This window comes from Pseudorasbora parva, chromosome 9, assembly GCF_024679245.1.
Source record: "Pseudorasbora parva isolate DD20220531a chromosome 9, ASM2467924v1, whole genome shotgun sequence".
Lineage (NCBI taxonomy): Eukaryota > Metazoa > Chordata > Actinopteri > Cypriniformes > Gobionidae > Pseudorasbora > Pseudorasbora parva.
In genome coordinates, this window is record NC_090180.1 from 42,102,595 (window position 1) to 42,124,989 (window position 22,395).

At 38.3% G+C, this 22,395-nt stretch overlaps 1 protein-coding gene across 1 annotated transcript; it reads left to right on the plus strand.

Annotated features, from left to right (window-relative positions):
- Positions 1-215: 215 nt before the first annotated feature.
- Positions 216-20,446, plus strand: dhrs12lb (dehydrogenase/reductase (SDR family) member 12-like b). Its single transcript, XM_067452671.1, has 10 exons — positions 216-452; positions 1,035-1,168; positions 10,359-10,441; positions 10,802-10,897; positions 11,042-11,123; positions 12,361-12,422; positions 12,674-12,778; positions 13,967-14,057; positions 17,127-17,264; positions 17,362-20,446. The coding sequence occupies exons 1-10, from the start codon at positions 397-399 to the stop codon at positions 17,478-17,480; spliced, it is 966 nt and encodes a 321-aa protein (XP_067308772.1). The 5' UTR covers positions 216-396; the 3' UTR covers positions 17,481-20,446.
- Positions 20,447-22,395: the final 1,949 nt, after the last annotated feature.

The following is a 22,395-nucleotide window of genomic DNA, read 5'->3' on the forward strand; positions in this document are numbered from 1 at the left end:
AATAAAACCTCTGACTCAAAATGTATGTAGGTTGTCAGGTGACATTTGGGAGGGAATTAAAAACAAACTTACAGTATACATTTGTTCCAAAGTTTTTGCAAGCTACAGTGGGCCTTGGAGTTTTCTTTTCTTTTTCTTTTTTTTTTTTTTTTGGGGGGGGGGGGGGGGGGGTAAGGTCATTATGAAGGCACTTTTTGTGTGTGCATAAAAAGCTAAATAATAGAAAATGCAATCTATAGGCCTAGCAAAAACCTGATTTGCATGACCCTGTTGGTGTGTAATTGATTACCCATCACCTGACACTAGAGGGAGCCCTCTGGAACTACAGTAGTCACATGAAACTGTCAGCTGTCATATCACTTCAGTCCAGTTGAGAGGAAGCAACAGTGCAACAAAATGTCTCTCTACAGGAATATAGTGTGGTTTATCAAAGGAATGAGGGAGTATACAAGGTAAAGTTTTTTTTTTTCTGTATTCATTGCTGTATTCTTCAGTTTATTGCTGTGGTCACTGGGTTGCTTTGTTGCTGATAACTTTTGTGTCTCTGAAAATCTCTGCTTTTAATTAATGTGTTATTATTTTTCATATGAATAAGATGTGATTTCACCATTTGATTCAATGATTTTACACAAAATTATTCTGGCCTGTGCATTTAGTTATTGCTACCAAACACAGCCGTAAACTGTCCTGACAAGCCAAATGTTGTTAGATTGATGCACAAATGTTGTTTTTGTAGTTCCCCAAGTCATCTCCTCTGACATGCATTCATCCAATCTCTCAGTTTAAGGTCAGTCATCATTGCATCACAATGGGCCCTATTGAGCCCTTGCCGTTCTCTCTCAAGTGCCCTGTCATCACACACAGAAGCTCCTTTGGCCCCTGATCTTAGGAGCACTGTCTCAGATGACTAGAGGTCACATAACAATTCAAGAATTGTGTTGAAAACACACTTTTAGGGATAATGCCGCAGCTCCTGAGGTTTCATGTTGGTCATGTTTCTGATTTGCTTCGTTTGTTTGAACTGTCGTCAGCAGGTCTGGATTTGAGTATGCGTCTAAGAGCTTTGTAGAAAAGGATCTGGATGTGTCTATGGTGGGGCGTTCCTTCATGATCACTGGAGCCAACAGCGGAATAGGGAAGGCCTCAGCCATGGCCATTGCAAAAAAAGGTTCATTTCACAGTTACATAAACAATTTTTTTAGGTTTTAGTATTATTTTTCCAAACATTAATCTAATTGTGGGGTACAGCAGTACAACAGTGGAACAGTCATGTTGGAACAGGAAGGGGCTATCACTGAACTGTTCCCACAAAGTTGGGAGCATAAAATTGTCCAAAATTTTTCGGTATGTTAAAGCATTAAGAATTCCTTTCACTGGAACTAAGGAGCCAAGCCCAACCCCTGAAAAACAACCCCACACCATAATCTACCCTCCACCAAACATTACACTCTGCACAATGCAGTCAGGCAAGTACCGTTCGCCTAGCAACCGCCAAACCCAGACTCATCCATCGGATTGCTAGACTGGGAAATGTGATTGGCCACTCCAGAGAACACGTCTCCACTGCTCTAGAGTCCAGTGGCGGCGAGCTTTACACCACTGCAACTGGTGCTTTACATTGCACCTTGGTGATGTAAAGTTTGGATTCAGCTGCTCGGCCATGGAAACCCATTCCATGAAGCTCTCTACACACTGTTCTTGAGCCAATCTGAAGTTCACACTAAGTTTGGAGGTCTGTAGCTATTGACTCTGAAGAAAGTTCTGCGCACTGTGTGCCTCAGCATGCGCTGACACTGCTCTGTGATTTTACGTGGCCTACCAATTTGTGGCAGAGTTGCTTTTGTACTTATTGCACAGGGGGCAACCTATCACGGTATCATGCTTGAATTCACTGAGCTCCTGAAAGTGGCCCATTTTTTCACAAATGTTTGTAGAAGCGTCAGCATGTCTAGGTGCTTGATTATATACACTATGGAAGTGATTGGAACACCTGAATTCAATAATTTGGAGGGGTGTCTCAATACTTTTGGCAATATAGTGTGTATATTGTACCAATACTGTACACTACCGTTCAGCAAGGATGTGTTAAATTGATACAAAGTGATAGTAAAGATTTATACCATTAGAAATTATTTATATTTTGAATAAATGCTGTTATTTTTATCTTTTTATTCATCAATTAATCCTGAATAAAGTATCACAGTTTCCCTGTGATATTAAGCACCACAAACAATGTTTCCAACATTGCTAATAAATCAGCATATTAGAATGATTTCTGAAGGACCATGTGACACTAAAGACTGGAGGTTTAATGAACATGAGAGACTTCTTTCAAAAACATTAAAAATAGTTTTCCAAATGTTGTCAAACATTCTGAATAAATGTTTAAAAAATCATATGGACCCAAAACTTTTAAACAATATAATAAGCATTTTAGCCCACTTGGAGTACACTGTTAAGTAATCTTCTTTGCATAGTTTACCCATTGCCAAGTTGAGCAATTTGCATTCCTCTGTGGTGTTAGGGGTTAACAGCTTATGACCCAGGACCAGTAGTGAAGAAATGAAGACAGAGTCAGGATTGCAATTAAATAAAAGAAAAATTTACTTAAGAATAGTTTGCAGTTTCAAAAGCAGAAGCCAGCTTCAAGTCTCACAAGGAGTTCGTAGGCCGCGCTCCCTCTCTCACCGTCTCGTTGCCTCGCCCTATCGTACATACAATTGTCCCAACAGTTATACCGTTTTCAAGGTCTTATCCACGTCATTACTGCAATGTGGATGATTCTGATTGGCTCAGAGACAATGCACAGTCATGGTAAATTTCCACTCGAGTCAGTTAATCTGATGCACGTTTCCACTGACGTGTCACTTGTTGATGCTTTCACCCCAGAATTAGGCCCGTAGTGACCTTCCAGATCTGGAGCAGGCGCCAGCTTGCCCAGAACAACAAGTCCACCCATCTCTTAGGGTGCCCATTGTACACCATTCTGATCTGGAGCATAGAATATTGCGCACATACACAGATACACAGTCTCTCCAAGGTTGGAGCTGATTAAGCTCCAGTTCTTACCAAAACATACTGATAACATGTGCTTTCTTTCAGTGAGAGGAACACACAATAGTACAGGCAATATTCATCATGAGTCTTTAGTGTTTCAGTAAAAGGAAATATAAAAGGAATAAAACAATAAATTAAATGAAAGACAAATCTATATTTCATCTCTGGAAGCCGGGCTAAGTGAGTAAACCCTGTTACTGCACTCCTGACATGTTAGGGGTGTGTGATACCTCAAATCCAAACACACGACCTTGTTGCCAGTGTTTAGTGACACATCACACATCTCTAGGCCAGACCCTCAGTCACTCCTCAGAGACCAAATACACACTTTAGAAAACAAGGAACTAAAACAAAATCATAACTGGATAGAATCATTATAATAATATAGGATAAATATTGATTAAAGTTTTGATTATGAAGTTAATTAGGATATAAATATATACAGGTATATTGAAGCGGCAGTGGATTTCAAAATCCCCCCTTCACTCCCTCCTAAAGGCCAATTTTGGGGTCCCAATGACCCCCTAAAGTTGGTCTACCAATTTTAGGCCGCTTCATAATGTTCAATGCCCTCCCCTTTTTAGTTTATAATCTTTGAGAAAAAGAAAAAAAAGAAAATCTCTTCTCCCCTCGGGGATTTAACGTCAACCATTATTAATCTTATCCAATTTGTTTTTATCAATGGCTTGATTGATTACAATAAGCACATATTCATCCTCAAGAGGACATACTACATTAGCACCCCATGTTAAATACCACCCCATTATAAATACCAAGATATCTCATCTAAAAAGAGGGATTTTAAATACATTTCTTTCATCTTCAAAACAATAGTGGTCTGAAATAAAAATAAACAAAATAAATAGGCATCATAATCCATCCAAGTACATTCAGTCTCTGCATAAAACATCCTTCAGTTTACAGTCTACATACATGTACCATCTTAATTACACATCCTATTCATTTCTTTCCCAAACATGTTCATAACATCCATTTCAATCGCTTTTCCCTGATTTTACTCAAGAACCTTCTTGTTAAACCCATTTTCATAACTCATCTTTTTCTTTTCCACATAGATTTCCACATACTCAAACCTTTTTGTTACACTTGCTTTTTCCATCAAATCTAGTTTTCACTCATGATAGCCCACATCATTTTTTTAACTTAAAATGAACATAACCATAAAATTGTTAATGTTGAAAACTTCATCAAAGTGACATATTTATCCATTTGTATTACATTCATTCAGCTTGTTCACATCTTTATCTTGTGACATTGTGCTTAATCATACTCAATACAAATTATTTTTCAAAATATATTTCCAAACCCATGTTATTTAGTAAACCATTCAAAATCCATTCATTAGGGTTTCCTTTAAAGTAACATTTTTCTTTCAATGCCTTGTCCATTAAAACTCTTTAGGCGTAAGCTCCAAATGACCAACATCTTAACCCTGTTGATTTGTCATCTGGCAGTGATACTTCTCATCAAATCCTCACTAGCCTTCCTTTGCCTCTTACACCAAAATTGTTATAATTTTACCAAGAACTTACAAATTTTCATAATCTCCCATATTACTTTATAAAGTATTCAAATTTGTACTGTCATCATCAATTTATTTAAAACTGTTTTAAAACAATCTGTATTTTGAAAAGCATTCATAGTTCAATTTATATTAACTTAATTTGACTTAAAGTGTTCATAAATTCTGTCAGAAGTTTTATTTTCACAACATTAATCTTTAGGGCTATGTCTCTCTCGTTTTAACTTGTCAGATTATTCTTTATCAAAATAGTAAGTCTCCAGTGCAGATGCACCATGTGATCGTTATTGTTTCAGTCTCATCTCTACTGCTCTACAGAAACCAAAATATTATTTTATTCATCTTTCAATCCCAGTCACACCGAAAAACGTAAAGTCACTTGCTCCTTTAACATTAATTAGACATTATTACTAGACATCTAATGTCCTGCATCCATTTAAGGGATAAACAATAAAAATAAAAATCAAACTTTTTCTTTTAGAAATTATCTTTTTGGCCGCCCTTCTGCCTTCAGAAATATGAGGGAATCTCTGGATAATTTAGATAGTGACTTCAGCCAATTTGTCACTTTGTCTCTGCCGTCAAGTTTCTAACATTTATGTTTACCATTTCTAATCAATTGACATTATTTCAATTTAAACCCTCAGTTAAATTTGGAGATGGGTGTTTAACCCATTAAGAAACGGCAATCTTTAACTTTATAATTCCACTTCAACTAATCCAGAGATTAATTCAAATCAGCATCATAAATGACAAAATTAGTCATAATTACCAGTAACAGACAGAGCTGGATACCAGTCCATTTAAAGCTCGTCCCGTGTTCTGGATCAACTTTTCCAGATTCCTTCAGAATTAGCAGTTCCTTTAAAGGTTGTCGTTTGCCTTAACCCATCTGTAATGATAAACACTCATTCCAGAGGTTAATGACCTCACACACACTATCAGGACAGAACAGTTTCACAAACCAACACATACAAAACATAAAGTGCAGTCATCAACAAACATACGCACATTAAACATATAACTATGAATTGCTCATTCTCAAAATTTGCTTTTAGTGTTTAACCAAAAAATATCTAAACTCAGTTCTTACATGGTTTCTTAACCAATTTTCAAATCATGTCTGTTCATTATTCCTTCATTTTTAGTGAAGTCAGCTGGTTGTTTTGGTTCTGATATCATTGCTTTTGTTTAGTTTCAGCTTTAGCACGACGATAACAGACAGAGCACCATTCCTCCTTCTCAAGCAGTCTCTCTCTCTCTTACACGGATAGTCTCTTATATTCAATTCATTAACCTTTAACCTTCACAAAGTTTATCCTTAAAGAATAAATTTGTGTCAGAAATTTAAATGTTTAACTTTCCAATTAGAGATATATAATCATCTCAAAATAAGTTATGCTATGAATTATTTTCTTCAAGTTACTTAAGTTAAATACCTTTTGTTATCCAGACCTCCTCTTTAAACTTCAACAGCTGTCCTCATCTTTAGGCACCACCATGCCTTCAAATTCTCCGCTGCCATATCTAATGACCTGCAGGATTAAACTCATGATATGGAAATATTAGTTCAATATCACACAGTTTTACTGATCTAATTAATACATTTTTGTTCTGGTCTCCACAAAAGTTATTGACAATCACCTCATGGTCTCAGCTGGCTCTTGAATGACCTTTACCATCATAACTTTCACTCAGGGTCTTCCCTGGCATTCACAAACAATGCGGTACTTGAGTGAGCGGTATAGAGGAACCATTATTAGGGCAGGCTCTGCTGCGTCCTGTCTGGACTCTCGGCCCCTACAACCACAGCGTCCCCCCTTACTGATGCTGCTGGCCTCACAGTCATCGGTTCAACTCTCATACACACCTCACATAAAACACCTCCCTTCTTGGAAGTGCCCAATGGCGGTGACCCCCATGTCTTAGGTTGTCCCCCGCTGGCCAAAAGAGGATCTTACCCGTCTTCGGCGAATCACCCTCATTCACATTGGTCATCGCTTGAGATCTTTGACCCTTAAAATGGATCAGATGTTTTTCTGGAGCCTTGGGGAAAGTGCATTCAAGAGTCACCAGAGCCATTTAGTCTGCTTACTATAGGTAGAACATGGAGACAGGTTAATCATAACACTACTTAATCACTGATACCAATTACATCTTCCAAACCGCAACATAGTGCGTAGATTATACTCAGTGAATTTAGCCATAACCACTGTCCATTCAATTTAATGTCCTGCATGTCGACTCTGACCTGATCCATTGGTCCTGTGCATGGTGGCGGCTAAGATTAGACAAAGATGTCACTGGTCATGGGATAATTTATTTAAAAAAATTCAGTTCATTAAACTTCTGTATTTAAAAACATTTGATACCTTTATTATTGCCCTCCTAATGGCACTTTCACTCTTTTTAACAAATCACTGTCTCTATGATTTTCAACTGATGCACTGTGCTTTTACTAGAAATATCTTATCACCTATGACACAGGCTCAGATAACAGCATTGAGCTGGTTTTGAATGAGAGAGAGAGACTCTGAGTTATTCAGGATGGTACACTGTGTTTTCATAAACTTTATACTACTCACACTAGCTCAGCATAAGGTCTGGCTAGAAATTAAAATTGTTTTCAAATAAGACATCAAACATTTCCTTTAAACTCTATCCTTAGACAGAGATCACATTTTCCATTAATCATAAGTTTATATTTGTCTTTTTTTTCTCCATACAATTAATTTAGAAACTACAAATTTCTCAGATTAAGTCTCTGTTACTCTTGCAAGTTTGGCCATAGCACCAGAAATGGTGGGGCCAGATTCAGATAAGCGAATTGTTTTATTACAGCTCTGCACCAGCTTATCTTTTTGAAACCAAAACACCAGCATCTAGGGTTTTTAACATATTAACGCCAATTTATCTTACAAACAGTGTTTTTACCAACATTCAGACAAATTAACTTTATCAGAAAAGAGTTAGAGTAACAGGAACCACTTTTTTTTCATAAATTTGTCATTTAAACCTCTACATTACTATTTATACATTTTCTTGCCTCACGTTTTTCAGTCAATGTCTTTAATTTTACCTCATAATTTTAATTAATTTTCATAGATCTTTCCTTCAAAAATACTTAAGATGTTAAAATCATTAACATTATTATTTCTTATTTTCTTAGAGTGTAAATCTTTGTTTCTTTTTACTTTGTTTTATCTACAAAATTTAATCTGATGGGCTGATTTGCCACCATTTCTACACCTTATGGGTGGGTGGTTACAGTTACATACAAAATGGCCCTGCTGACCACAATTAAAACACTCTGTCATTTAGCAACTGGCATGTTTCAGTCTAGTTCCCAGTCTGTAAGGCGGTGCCTAAAGCGGCACTCGCTCGGACAGTCAGAGAAGAGCGCGCGAGAGAGGAGGGGGCAGATAAGACTGGCTGCTCACACATCTTGGTGTTTTCGCTTTTTCAAAAACAATCTCAAGCCCTTTTTTCAGACTACAACTCAATTCCAGTAATTTCAGACGATTTATTACGTTTGGCAATCAGACTATACCATCCCTCAGTAATCTTCTGGGATTTTTCGTTCAGGGGTTAAACCCCACCCATTCTACAAATTCATTAATACTCTTTGTTTGTAGCCAGTCAAGTTGCTATTTAACTTTTCAGTCTGAATTAAAACCTTGCTGCCATGTTTTAATTTTTTTTATATAAATATGCTCTGCAAATTTCTTTTAAGTGAGGGCTTCAGAGCAAAGCTAGTTACAGCGTTTTCTCTTTCGTTTCAACATATTATCAAGACTGATCAAGTTACTGATCGTCACAATTTATCAGTCATATGTTGGTCAAAGTTCATACTCACCGAGACAGCAAGAGATGGAGGCAGCGATCTTTACCCAACACAGCTGTGGCTTCTGCGTGATGAAACTGCAAAGGACACTTGTACAAAAACGTCACATACTGGTCCGTGCCAATTTGGGTCACAATTTTTTATTTTACTCGGGATCGTTCCAGATGCATCCCTGGCAAAAACAACCCTGTATCTTTTTTTATTTTGTTTAACTAATTACTAAATTTCTCACTACCTAATTCTCTAACCTCGGGGCGCCCCTGTCTGAATGGAAGAGTCAGAGAGCTTTGTTCGGAGACACACACTAGTAGCAACTTTAAGCCTGGCTTACTAGTGACCTCATACCCTTCCATAGGTATGAGTAGGAGTTATTCTGACACCTTCTGCCAGTGATGGCTTCCAGTGTCCCTCCGACCCTTCAATGGGTGGAGTCCTCCGACCCCTAATGGAGTGGAGTTATCACCCACCGTCTGCCTCTGAAGGCTTTCGGCGTTACACCAGCCTGCCAAGGATCTGGTGTTCCACACTCACGTCTGAGTGTGTACGTATACTCACAGTCTCACTTCCCAATTCTCCAAACTCTTCCAACCAGACAGCCCTAACCAAAAATAATTCAAATCTGCCTACCTTGTTTTTAGCCAGGGATGTCACCTAAGAATGATTGCTCGCGCATCCTCCACCAAAACTGTTAGGGGTTAACAGCTTATGACCCAGGACCAGTAGTGAAGAAATGAAGACAGAGTCAGGATTGCAATTAAATAAAAGAAAAATTTACTTAAGAATAGTTTGCAGTTTCAAAAGCAGAAGCCAGCTTCAAGTCTCACAAGGAGTTCGTAGGCCGCGCTCCCTCTCTCACCGTCTCGTTGCCTCGCCCTATCGTACATACAATTGTCCCAACAGTTATACCGTTTTCAAGGTCTTATCCACGTCATTACTGCAATGTGGATGATTCTGATTGGCTCAGAGACAATGCACAGTCATGGTAAATTTCCACTCGAGTCAGTTAATCTGATGCACGTTTCCACTGACGTGTCACTTGTTGATGCTTTCACCCCAGAATTAGGCCCGTAGTGACCTTCCAGATCTGGAGCAGGCGCCAGCTTGCCCAGAACAACAAGTCCACCCATCTCTTAGGGTGCCCATTGTACACCATTCTGATCTGGAGCATAGAATATTGCGCACATACACAGATACACAGTCTCTCCAAGGTTGGAGCTGATTAAGCTCCAGTTCTTACCAAAACATACTGATAACATGTGCTTTCTTTCAGTGAGAGGAACACACAATAGTACAGGCAATATTCATCATGAGTCTTTAGTGTTTCAGTAAAAGGAAATATAAAAGGAATAAAACAATAAATTAAATGAAAGACAAATCTATATTTCATCTCTGGAAGCCGGGCTAAGTGAGTAAACCCTGTTACTGCACTCCTGACATGTTAGGGGTGTGTGATACCTCAAATCCAAACACATGACCTTGTTGCCAGTGTTTAGTGACACATCACACATCTCTAGGCCAGACCCTCAGTCACTCCTCAGAGACCAAATACACACTTTAGAAAACAAGGAACTAAAACAAAATCATAACTGGATAGAATCATTATAATAATATAGGATAAATATTGATTAAAGTTTTGATTATGAAGTTAATTAGGATATAAATATATACAGGTATATTGAAGCGGCAGTGGATTTCAAAATCCCCCCTTCAGTGGTGTTTGCCATGTTTTAGAAAGAAGTGTTCAGATAGTTGCTATGGAACTGTTAACGGGGCCAAATCCTTATATAATTATTTATCAGAATGCATGTAAAAATACTGTAAAATCAGACCTCTCTTCAACAAGCCACGGCATTTAACATTGAAAAATATGTTATCTTCATTCATTAATTTTGTATTGTTTTCCTCCTACCCAAGGTGGCACTGTCCATATTGTCTGCAGAAACAAAGAGCGAGCAGAGAAAGCCAGAGAAGAAATCATCTCAGCGAGTGGAAATACCGTGAGTGTCATTAAAGTGATAAATCACCCACAAATGAAAGATTTTCCATCATTTACTCACCCTCAGGTTGTTCCAAACTGGTTTAAGCTTCTTTTTTCTGCTGAACACGAAAGAATATATTTTAAAGAATGTTGGTAACCAGACACTTGATGATAGCCATTGACTTACATAGTAAGAAAAAAAAATACCTCAGCTGTCTGGTTACCAAGATTCTTTAAAATATATTCTTTCGTGTTCAGCAAAAGAAAGAAACTGATGATGCATCAGTGTTTAACTTAAACCGAGATACTATTAATAATATTATATTGTTTTGAATGATTTGTATTGTTTCATGCACTGTGTGATGTGTATCTACCTTAGGAGGTTTATGTCCACGTGTTGGACCTCTCCGAGACGAGAAAGGTGTGGGAGTTTGCAGAGGCCTTTAAGAAGGAGCACTCGTCTCTCAATGTTTTGGTATGAGTGTCAGAGAGCTCCTTTTGGAGATTCCCATCATACCTCAGTATATTAAAGAAAATACCAGCATTCAGCTGAAGGTTACAGGTGCAGGAAAGATGAAGAAATATCCTCTTCTCTGTCTCCAACACTTATCCCTATCAGATCAATAATGCCGGATGTATGGTGAGCCAGAGGGAAGTTAACTCTGATGGACTGGAGAAAAACTTTGCAACCAATACTCTTGGTAAGACACAATACATTATTTTATGTTAAAATCTCTTGTGTATATATATATATTTACTAAACCGTTCTCCTAAATTTAGTAAACTGATGTTTACCGATTTATTAATTAATTTACATGTATGGCAAGCCGTTTTACTATTTAATCCTTAAAACATACTAGTAACGATTTTCATGCTACTACTTATTTTATAAAAGCTAGTCTCTATTCTATTAGGTACTAATACGTATTCATTGCTACTAGTGTTTTTAGGTACTAGTGCTTATTCTTTAGGTACTAGTACCTTTTTTAATATACTAGTACTTATTATTTAGATACCAGATTATTATTTATTAGAAACTAGTACTTTTTCCAATAGTGTCTAGTATTTAATTATACTTTAGAAAAAATAGAACTAGTTCTTATTTTAAGTTACTAGTTATTTAGACCAAAGATATCCTGAACATGAACATATAGCTTGAAAATAGATACTAATACTAGTACGTAGGATTCAATTAAAATTGCTTGCCATACACTTGTTTTAGTTAAATCGTGGCCATGATTTAAGAATTAATTTCCACTATTTCTTAATTTGTTGTCTTATTTTTGTAAATCGCAAAACACTTTGAACTTTAGTTTTGATATAACTAAAATAACATGGCCGTAATTTAGTAAATTGAGAAAACAAATTATTATATTGCGCACAATTTACTAAAAAGGAAGGAACAAATTAGTAAAACGTGCTGATGTGTTAAGAACTTGTGGGAACGAATTGTTAGTTCAGGGCCACGATAAACATATGTATTTATATATATCATGCAGGGCGCCGCAATAAACAGTAATATTTTGAAACATTATTACAATTTAAAATAACAGTTTTCTTAGATTTTAAAGATTTTAAAATGCAAAGCTGAAGTTTCAGCATCATAACTCAAGTCTACAGTGTCACATGATCCTTTAGAAATCATTCTAATATGCTCATTTGCTGCTCAAGAAACATTTATTATTATTATCAATTCTAAAAAATGTTGTGCTGCTTAACATATTTGCAGAAGCCATGATACTTTTCTTTCAGGATTCTTTGTATATAATACAAATTATTAAAAGAACAGCTTGTACACTTTTGATTAATTTATTGCTCAATTTAAATATTCTTAAAATAAATCCTAATGATATATATATATATATATATAGCAGAATATAATACGTTGCATGTAATATTAAAATATCTAATAAAATTGAATTTTGTTGTCCTCTGCAGGTGTTTATATTCTCACTAAATGTCTGATCCCATTGCTGGAGAAGAGCAGGGACCCCCGAGTTGTGAGTAAAAAACAACACTGATCTCAAAGTCTTGATTTATTAAAAACGAGTCTGTCTGAGACTGCATTCTTTCACAATGCAAATGTGAAGGCATAAACAGTTATTGTGATTTGACAAAGCCTATGATAAATGTGTTCATATTTTCATAACAGTAATGTGTGCAGATCCACAGAGGCTCCTGTTCCTCTCTCATAATGTGCCATATTTGTCAGTTCATTTTGTCATGATGATGATAATAATGTCTATGTTAGATCACAGTGTCATCGGGAGGAATGCTGGTACAGAAACTAAACACAGACGATCTGCAGACAGAGAGAGCTCAGTTTGATGCTACCATGGTATATGCACAGAACAAGGTATTTAGAGAATTTAGCCTTTACATTTTTTAATATTTCTTCATGATTGCTATTTTTATTGCTCATAATTTACATTTGCATTTATTAATTTTGCAGACCTTAGGGTTAACAACACCCACATATGTTTGTTGTCTGTGCTGACTCGCGCATATGATCCGCGCTGTGCTCTCGTGTCTGTAGTCTAAATTTAGACCAGAGCCGTTGGGGTGTGTGCGCTGCTGCGGTGCGTGAAACTAACATTAAAACAGACTGTATTCGCCTCAAATGAAAGCATATTTACACTGAATCAATCACATACATAGTGCACTATGTGCCTTTCAACATGTAGAAATTAGTAAATGTGGGTTAACAACTGACCGATTTTAGTCTGTGATGATGTCATCAAAATCTGAGATTCGTTTTAACGGAAGTGAGAGACGGAAAATTTTGAATGCTTATATCTCCTAAATGCAAATTTTGTCATAGTTTTGGAACATACCAGCTTATTCATAACTTTAAGGCTAACACAGTCATACTAAAATTTGATTTCAGTGGGTCTTTAAAATATTTTTTTTAAAATGTAAGCTTTTATTGTAAAATGTAAGCATTTGCTTTTTACAGTTTCCTGACTGAAATGTGCTAGTACCACAAAAGTACCATATTCAAAATGATGGTAATACCATGGTTTTGGCCACTACCAGGGTGGTAATAATGTTTTTGAAGTACCATAGCATATAAATACAGTAATCAGACAGTACAGTCAGTGTAATGTATCAAAGTATTACCATCTGAGACTGAACCATGAGAATTATTTCAGTCAAGTGTTGGCAGACGTTTCCTTATGAAATTAATTTACAAGGATAACATGTAGAAAGGATTATTGATTAAATCATTTTATTCATGAAAAGGGACTAAAAGTCATGAACAGTTTCTATTAAACTGAGACGAGCGGGGTTACCTTTCTCTCAGCTGTTGCCAAGCAACAGGTGACACAGAGTGCCAGCAGCGGCATCTCCATTAAACAATATCGGATGCAGTAATGATGATGACCTTTTACTAATCACTCATTATGTGCACCTTTGTGTGTGTGTGTGTGTGTGTGTGTGTGTGTGTGTGTGTGTGTGTGTGTGTGTGTGTGTGTGTGTGTGTGTGTGTGTGTGTGTGTGTGTGTGTGTGTGTGTGTGTGTGTGTGTGTGTGTGTGTCCACAGAGGCAGCAGGTAGTGATGACAGAGGTCTGGGCAAAATCAAATCCCAAAATTCATTTCTCTGTGATGCACCCTGGGTGGGCTGACACACCAGGTATTGTTCATTTTATAAGTCAACAAGCAAAATGTGCTTAAATGTCGTTTGGCACCATGGTTATGCTAGCTTGACATGTTGATCTTGCTTGCTTACACTTTTTAAGTTTAATTTTCTCCCCCAGAGTGTTGACTTTTAACCTCTCTCAACTGTAAAAGAGCAACATGTTTTCAGTGTACCCTTAAACTGACCCACACCACCACACCTGTCCTTAACACTACCCTTAAACTGACCCACACCACCACACCTGTCCCTAACTCTACCCTTAAACTGACCCACACCACCACACCTGACCCTATCTCTACCCTTAAACTAACCCACACCACCACACCTGTCCCTAACTCTACCCTTAAACTGACCCACACCACCACACCTGTCCCTAACTCTACCCTTAAACTGACCCACACCACCACACCTGACCCTAACTCTACCGTTAAACTGACCCACACCACCACACCTGTCCCTAACTCTACCCTTAAACTGACCCACACCACCACACCTGTCCCTAACTCTACCCTTAAACTGACCCACTCCACCACACCTGTCCCTAACTCTACCCTTAAACTGACCCACACCACCACACCTGTCCCTAACTCTACCCTTAAACTGACCCACACCACCACACCTGTCCTTAACACTACCCTTAAACTGACCCACACCACCACACCTGTCCCTAACTCTACCCTTAAACTGACCCACACCACACCTGACCCTAACTCTACCCTTAAACTGACCCACACCACCACACCTGTCCCTAACTCTACCCTTAAACTGACCCACACCACCACACCTGACCCTAACTCTACCCTTAAACTGACCCACACCACCACACCTGTCCCTAACACTACCCTTAAACTGACCCACACCACCACACCTGACCCTAACTCTACCCTTAAACTGACCCACACCACCACACCTGTCCCTAACTCTACCCTTAAACTGACCTACACCACCACACCTGTCCCTAACCCTACCCTTAAACTGACCTACACCACCACACCTGTCCCTAACCCTACCCTTAAACTGACCCACACCACCACACCTGTCCCTAACCCTACCCTTAAACTGACCCACACCACCACACCTGTCCCTAACTCTACCCTTAAACTGACCCACACCACCACACCTGACCCTAACTCTACCCTTAAACTGACCCACACCACCACACCTGTCCCTAACCCTACCCTTAAACTGACCCACACCACCACACCTGTCCCTAACTCTACCCTTAAACTGACCCACACCACCACACCTGTCCCTAACTCTACCCCTAAACTGACCCACACCACCACACCTGTCCCTAACTCTACCCTTAAACTGGCCCACACCACCACACCTGACCCTAACTCTACCCTTAAACTGACCCACCCCACCACACCTGTCCCTAACTCTACCCTTAAACTGACCCACACCACCACACCTGTCCCTAACTCTACCCTTATACTGACCCACACCACCACACCTGTCCCTAACTCTACCCTTAAACTGACCCACACCACCACACCTGTCCCTAACCCTACCCTTAAACTGACCCACACCACCACACCTGTCCCTAACTCTACCCTTAAACTGACCTACACCACCACACCTGTCCCTAACCCTACCCTTAAACTGACCTACACCACCACACCTGTCCCTAACCCTACCCTTAAACTGACCCACACCACCACACCTGTCCCTAACCCTACCCTTAAACTGACCCACACCACCACACCTGTCCCTAACTCTACCCTTAAACTGACCCACACCACCACACCTGACCCTAACTCTACCCTTAAACTGACCCACACCACCACACCTGTCCCTAACCCTACCCTTAAACTGACCCACACCACCACACCTGTCCCTAACTCTACCCTTAAACTGACCCACACCACCACACCTGTCCCTAACTCTACCCCTAAACTGACCCACACCACCACACCTGTCCCTAACTCTACCCTTAAACTGGCCCACACCACCACACCTGACCCTAACTCTACCCTTAAACTGACCCACCCCACCACACCTGTCCCTAACTCTACCCTTAAACTGACCCACACCACCACACCTGTCCCTAACTCTACCCTTATACTGACCCACACCACCACACCTGTCCCTAACTCTACCCTTAAACGGACCCACACCACCACACCTGTCCCTAACCCTACCCTTAAACTGACCCACACCACCACACCTGACCCTAACTCTACCCTTAAACTGACCCACACCACCACACCTGTCCCTAACTCTACCCTTAAACTGACCCACACCACCACACCTGTCCCTAACTCTACCCTTAAACTGACCCACACCACCACACCTGTCCCTAACTCTACCCTTAAACTGACCCACACCACCACACCTGACCCTAACTCTACCCTTAAACTGACCCACCCCACCACACCCGTCCCTAACTCTACCCGTATCCACCTCAATATCAGTGTTTTGCAATACAATTTGAACACAGTAAGTACATTGTACTTATTTTTTGATGTAAGTACATAGTAGTTAAGGTCACCTAATATAAAGATTTTTATTGGTGACGTCAAACCGTTATCCAGTATAGCAGTACAGCTGAAAGGTTTGTTTGAGCTGCGCACTGTAGCTGCGCATTTGCCCCAAAACAGAACTTTTTTGTTATAAAAACAAAAAATAAGCAAGCTCAGCCCAGGTGAGAAAAAAGTAACCCAAAAGTAACGTTATGCATTAGCCTACTTCTCTTAAAAAGTAGCTATGCCATTAGTTTCTTTTTGAGAGTAACTTTCCTCAACACTGACGGAATGCACTTTCTCTCTCTCTCAATCTCTCTCTCTCTCTCTCTCTCTCTCTCTCTCTCTCTCTCTCTCTCTCTCTCTCTCTCTCTCTCTCTCACACACACACACACACACTCGCACAGAAATGTGTTGTCAGCGCTTCTCTATTAGTCAATGGATGCATTAATTAACGCTAACTAATTGGTAACTATTCTAAAATAATGCATAGTGTATATATGCTTCATAACCATTTCAGTTTCCATTATAGCACTTTTTTTTACCAGCTCATCTGTCCAGCTCATTAATTGTAATCTCTGGCTCTGGTTGTGCTCAGCGGTTGCCAAGGCGATGCCTCAGTTCCATCAGATGATGCGCGATCGTCTGCGTACGGCGGAGCAGGGAGCCGACACGGTCATCTGGCTCGCTGTGTCACGCGCCTCCGCTGCATTTCCCAGCGGCCTTTTCTTCCAAGGTGCGCATGTTGGTTAAAAATGATCACATTTGCATTCATGAGTCTAGATTTGTTTAATAGCACTCAGAAAACCTCATAATAGGTTTGTTGTTTTTAGATCGACAGTCGGTTTCGGCCCACTTGCCCCTCGCGTGGACGCACAGCTCTCGACAGGAAGTCAAAGCATTCATGGGCCGTTTGGAGGCTTTGTCGATGGCTGTCAAACCCTCAGAGTGAGAATTTAAACAACTTGCTAGATATTATACACGTCAGATAACTGAGTTTTACAGTATAGAACTCAAGTGACACTCGTGCTATGTGGAACGGATAACCATGATATTAAGTTTTTTCTCTGTTACAACTAACTACAGAATGATCACAGAGACTAAAGAAAGTCTTAAATTAACATGAAACGTGATATATTTATGGGTAAAAATGTAATGCTGTAAAACATAACATATGCAATAATTTATTTGGTAAATGGAACAGTTTATTGAACCTTTAGACAAAATCTAAAATGAAAATCTAAAAGAAAGCTATGTTAAATACCATATTTGATACATCAGGGTTTTATGGCTAAAATAGTATGATATATGATGACAATATGGAGACTACCAGAATACCTGCACAAAATGTGTGTTGTCATTCTATATCTCCCAATAATATTTAAATTCTTGCAATGCAATGCGATATAATGATTGAGAGATGTACAAGTAAACATTCCTCTAAAGCCTGATTATATTTGATACATTTCAATATGAAATATATATCATAAGTTGCTTCAGTCTAGTAAGTGTTCATCTTGAAATATTACTAACAATATAAAGGTTTCTTACATTAACTTAATAATAATCGGTGGAGATTTCACAGCAAAAAGACACTTGTACTGTACAATGACCTAAATGGGGATGGAATCAAATTAAACTAAAAGGTCTTCAGACCACAGAAGGCATGTAGTAGATTATGTTCAACAGGTTTATCATTAAAGTTTTGTTTATGTTTATAATAGGCTTTATATGGTTAACATGAAACAAAAGTAGGTTGGGGTATGATTTTATCCACCCACAACTGATTGGAGGGTGATAAGCGGTCTCCATTAAAGGGACAGTTCACCTAAAAATGAAAATTGGCTGTTTATTTACTCACCCTCAGGGCTTACAAGATGTAGGTTTTTGTTTTTTCAGTTTTCATTTTTAGCTGAAGATGTGATCCTTGGTGATTCAGCCTAAAGCTACAGTCACTTTGAGAGTCAGCAAAACATACAATAGAGCTGTGGTGGAATGTAACGAAGTAGGCTACAAATACTTCGTTACTTTACTTAAGTACTTTTTTCACGTATCTTAACTTAAGTCTTAAGTAGAATCAATAGTGCTTACTTTTACTTTTACTTCGGTACATTTTGCAGCAAATATTTTTCTTTCTACTCCACTACATTTCTACAACGTTGCGTTACATTTTCTGATCAGTTTCAGGGCTCAAGATTATGGTTTGTTCTGATAATTAATAAATAAAAATAGGCTATGTGTAAACTGACGGTTGCACTGTTGACAATCGCGCAGCCTCTCGAGGAGAAATGGAAACAAACCAACGCCGCCTGTAGGCTACTAACATACTGCAGTAAATATTCAAAACGTGAAGGTTTTTATATTTTATAACGTATAATACAGTTAAAAAACATCACATGACACGACCAAGAGTGCTGTTTTCCTGAATACCATTACGACTGAAAATGTGACAGTGATTTCATGACAGTTCCATAAATAATTAATTAAAATTAGTCACTTACATTTTAGATGCAATATAAACTGCTTTTGTTCTATTACAGCAGCGAAAATATTTCCAAGATCAGATCATATTTCTACATCAGAACCACAGCGCATCTCACAGCATAGTGTGTTAAAATGAATGATTCAGCGTTTCAATGAATCGGTTGAATCAAAGATTCAATGACCTGTTCGTAAACGACTTCCTCATTCATGAACGAATCAGCCGTTTGAACGAACCGACTCAATGACTCACTCATTAAGACCTGCCGCCACCTACTGGTAGTTTAGTTTAATGTTTAAACATTTCCAACGTTTCTTATTGAATTAAAAATATAGTTAAAACAATCTCATAACATTATTTAATGCAGTTGTAATTTGTCAGTGTAAATTTTTTAATTTAACAACCATATAGCGTTATTCTAATATAATTTAAATTCTGTGTAAGGTACACAGAAGTCACGGTTCGGTACATATCTTGGTTTCTGGGTCACGGTTTGATACAAGTTCAGTAAACAGGAAAAAGGAACAAATCCCCATCGCTAGGTTTCATTGACTGTATACGTCACAAGCGACCTTTCCAATGTGATTATGTAATACGCGGCGCATTGCAGATAGAGCAAGAGCATTTGTGGTTAAAAAGTATATACATTTTTATATTTTTTTGAAAATGACAATCACTAGGTAAGACCCAATTCCTTGTGAAAAAGATGTACTATTAAATGTATTAAAAATGCATATTTTTCACTTGGAGAGCCCTTTGAAACTGCAGTTTGGACCTTCAAACCATTGATGACCACAGAGAAAAATCCTGGAACATTTTCCTCAAAAAACGTATTTTCTTTTCGACTGAAGAAAGAAAAACATGAAGATCTTGAATGACGTGGGGGTGAGTAAATTATCAGGAAATTTTAAATCTAAATGAAGCTAGTCCTTTAAGAACTCCATGGTCTCAGCATCAGCCATAAAGGAGTCATTTCCGAGAGGGAAGAAGTAATATTTTGATCAAAGATTCTGAAAACAAACATCTTTTTCTCGAGAATAACATACATCAGTGAAATATGCACAATTAAACCAGACATATTTAAAATAGGATCTGTTTTGATTTTATATTTAGCCTATGCTGATTTAAACCCATCTGGATGAGAAAACTCGAACACAAATGGTGCTTACAAAGTATGCAACCCGTGTCATTTCCTGTCTCTTTCCTTTGTCTACTCCAATACTTTCTACTAAAGGCAAAATACTCATAAATAATAAAACAAAAACAAGTGGGCTTTTGGCCTTGTCATGCTGAAAACATCCTGTGTGGTGATGCGATATGTGACATAACATTCAGATATACTTCAGTTATGTAAAAATGAAATTAGCACAACACTAACAAGCTGCACATACAACTGTGGTGTTGCCTGTTTGATTAATAATAAACCATATCCATGACCATGTGCATCATCATTTCTCCATGAGTATGTTTCTCCCAGCGGTCGCTGTGACAGGATGAAACGGATGTAAATCCTTAATTTCCCGTGCTGGTAAATGATTAATCATCATGCTCACTGTATGACGCATATGATGCTCTCACATTGCCAAACATCAAAATCATATTCAAAAAGCACTCCTGGGCCAAAAGAGCACTGAAAGGGACACACACCATTTTCTTCTCTCAGAACATCTGACTGCAACCGTAAGTGTTTTGGTAAACATCAGATGGTTGCTGTCTTGTGTGTCTCTGTTATAAATCCTAAGCAAACCCATGCAGAACAAAAAAACTGTGATTAAAGGTCTTCATAGGTTTTTATCTGCTCAAATATGAATCACAATCATGCATGCCCAAGTTTTACAGACAAGGCTTATGCATAGTTCCAGAATAAAATGCATGTCTGAGCAGTTTTAACTGAAAGCAACTTGCCTTGGCATCTCTTAAAATGCTAGTGCCATTGTTTTGTCTCAAGATACACACCAGTAATGTGTTTTTCTATCTGGCATATTTATAAAAGCTATTAAATGTCCTATTTGAACTAAAGCCTAATCCTTCCTGCATGGCTTAATCTAAGCCTGTGAAACCAGATTTAAGCCATTTTTTCAATTATTTTTAATCAGCTGCTCTGCTCGTAATGATTTTAAGCATATGTATGAAGCAGAGTAAGCACAGTTCAGCATATTATGAACAAACATGTTTGATAGATCTTCATCTTGAACAGTAGTTTTAAGACTTTAAAACCTAAGAAAATGCGGGAAAATCCTGTTTTTGAAAGAGATCGTGTATGCTTAACAAGACTGCTACAGCGCTTATGCATCAGAGAAACGAGCGCAGTCATCTTTAGAATTGTCTATGAACTTCCGTTTTTGCATGCGACAATTGTCGAAGAACAATTAGCTGGTGAAGTGGATTTACTTACTGCAGTTTACAAAAGTTATTATGAGCATTGTAATGTTAAAAGATGATGTCTTAAAGGGTTAGTTCACCCAAAAATAATATTGATGTCATTAATGACTCACCCTAATGTCGTTCAACACCCGTTAGACCTCAGTTCATCTTCAGAACACAGTTTAGATATTTTATAATTAGTCAGAGAGCGTATCTAAGTGTATGCACACTATACAGTCCAGAAAGGGAATAAAAACATCATCAAAGTAGTCCATATGTGACATCAGTTAGTTAATATGATTCGGATCGCCAATGTCACGTGATTTCAGCAGTTTGGCAGTTTGACACGCGATCCGAATCATTGATCAATTCAGATTGATAACCGTTTGAATCTATATTTGAGGTTTGAAAACAAACGCGGAAGAGAAGACAGTGCTGAATAAAGTCGTAGTTTTTGTTATTTTTGGACCAAAATGTATTTTCGATGCTTCAAGAGATTCTAATTAACTAACTGATGTCACATATGGACTACTGTGATGATGTTTTTATTCCCTTTCTGGACATGGAGAGCATAGTGTGCATACACTTAGATACGCTGTCGGACTAAATAAAAAATATCTTAAACTGTGTTCTGAAGATGATCGGAGGTCTTACGGGTGTGGAACGACATTAGGGTGAGCCATTAATGACATCAATTTCCTTTTCGGGTGAACAAACCCTTTAAGAAAAGTCACCGGGAAGATATTAAAACGAGAAGTTTGTCGAAACACGTAAGATCGCTGTGGAAATAAAAACCGAAAGTCAAAAGAGAACGAGCTCCACAAATTAAGAGGGGCTACATAAGAGCAACAGTAAAAACAGTAATGTCGTGCAATATTATTACAATTTAAAATGGAACATTCGTGTGATGCAAAGCTGCATTTTATCATCATTTCTCCAGTATACATTCTAATGTGACGATTTTGCTGCTCAAACGTTTCTTGTTAGATGACAACAGCTGTGCTGCACACATACAGTACTG

Bases quoted from the DNA above. Each gene is read 5' to 3' on its own strand.
- dhrs12lb (XM_067452671.1), top strand. From the start codon at position 397: ATGTCTCTCTACAGGAATATAGTGTGGTTTATCAAAGGAATGAGGGAG. The intron at 1,169-10,358 runs GTTCATTTCACA...CTCCTACCCAAG, and splicing joins CATGGCCATTGCAAAAAAAG to GTGGCACTGTCCATATTGTC. The intron at 12,423-12,673 runs GTGAGTAAAAAA...TGTCTATGTTAG, and splicing joins AGAGCAGGGACCCCCGAGTT to ATCACAGTGTCATCGGGAGG.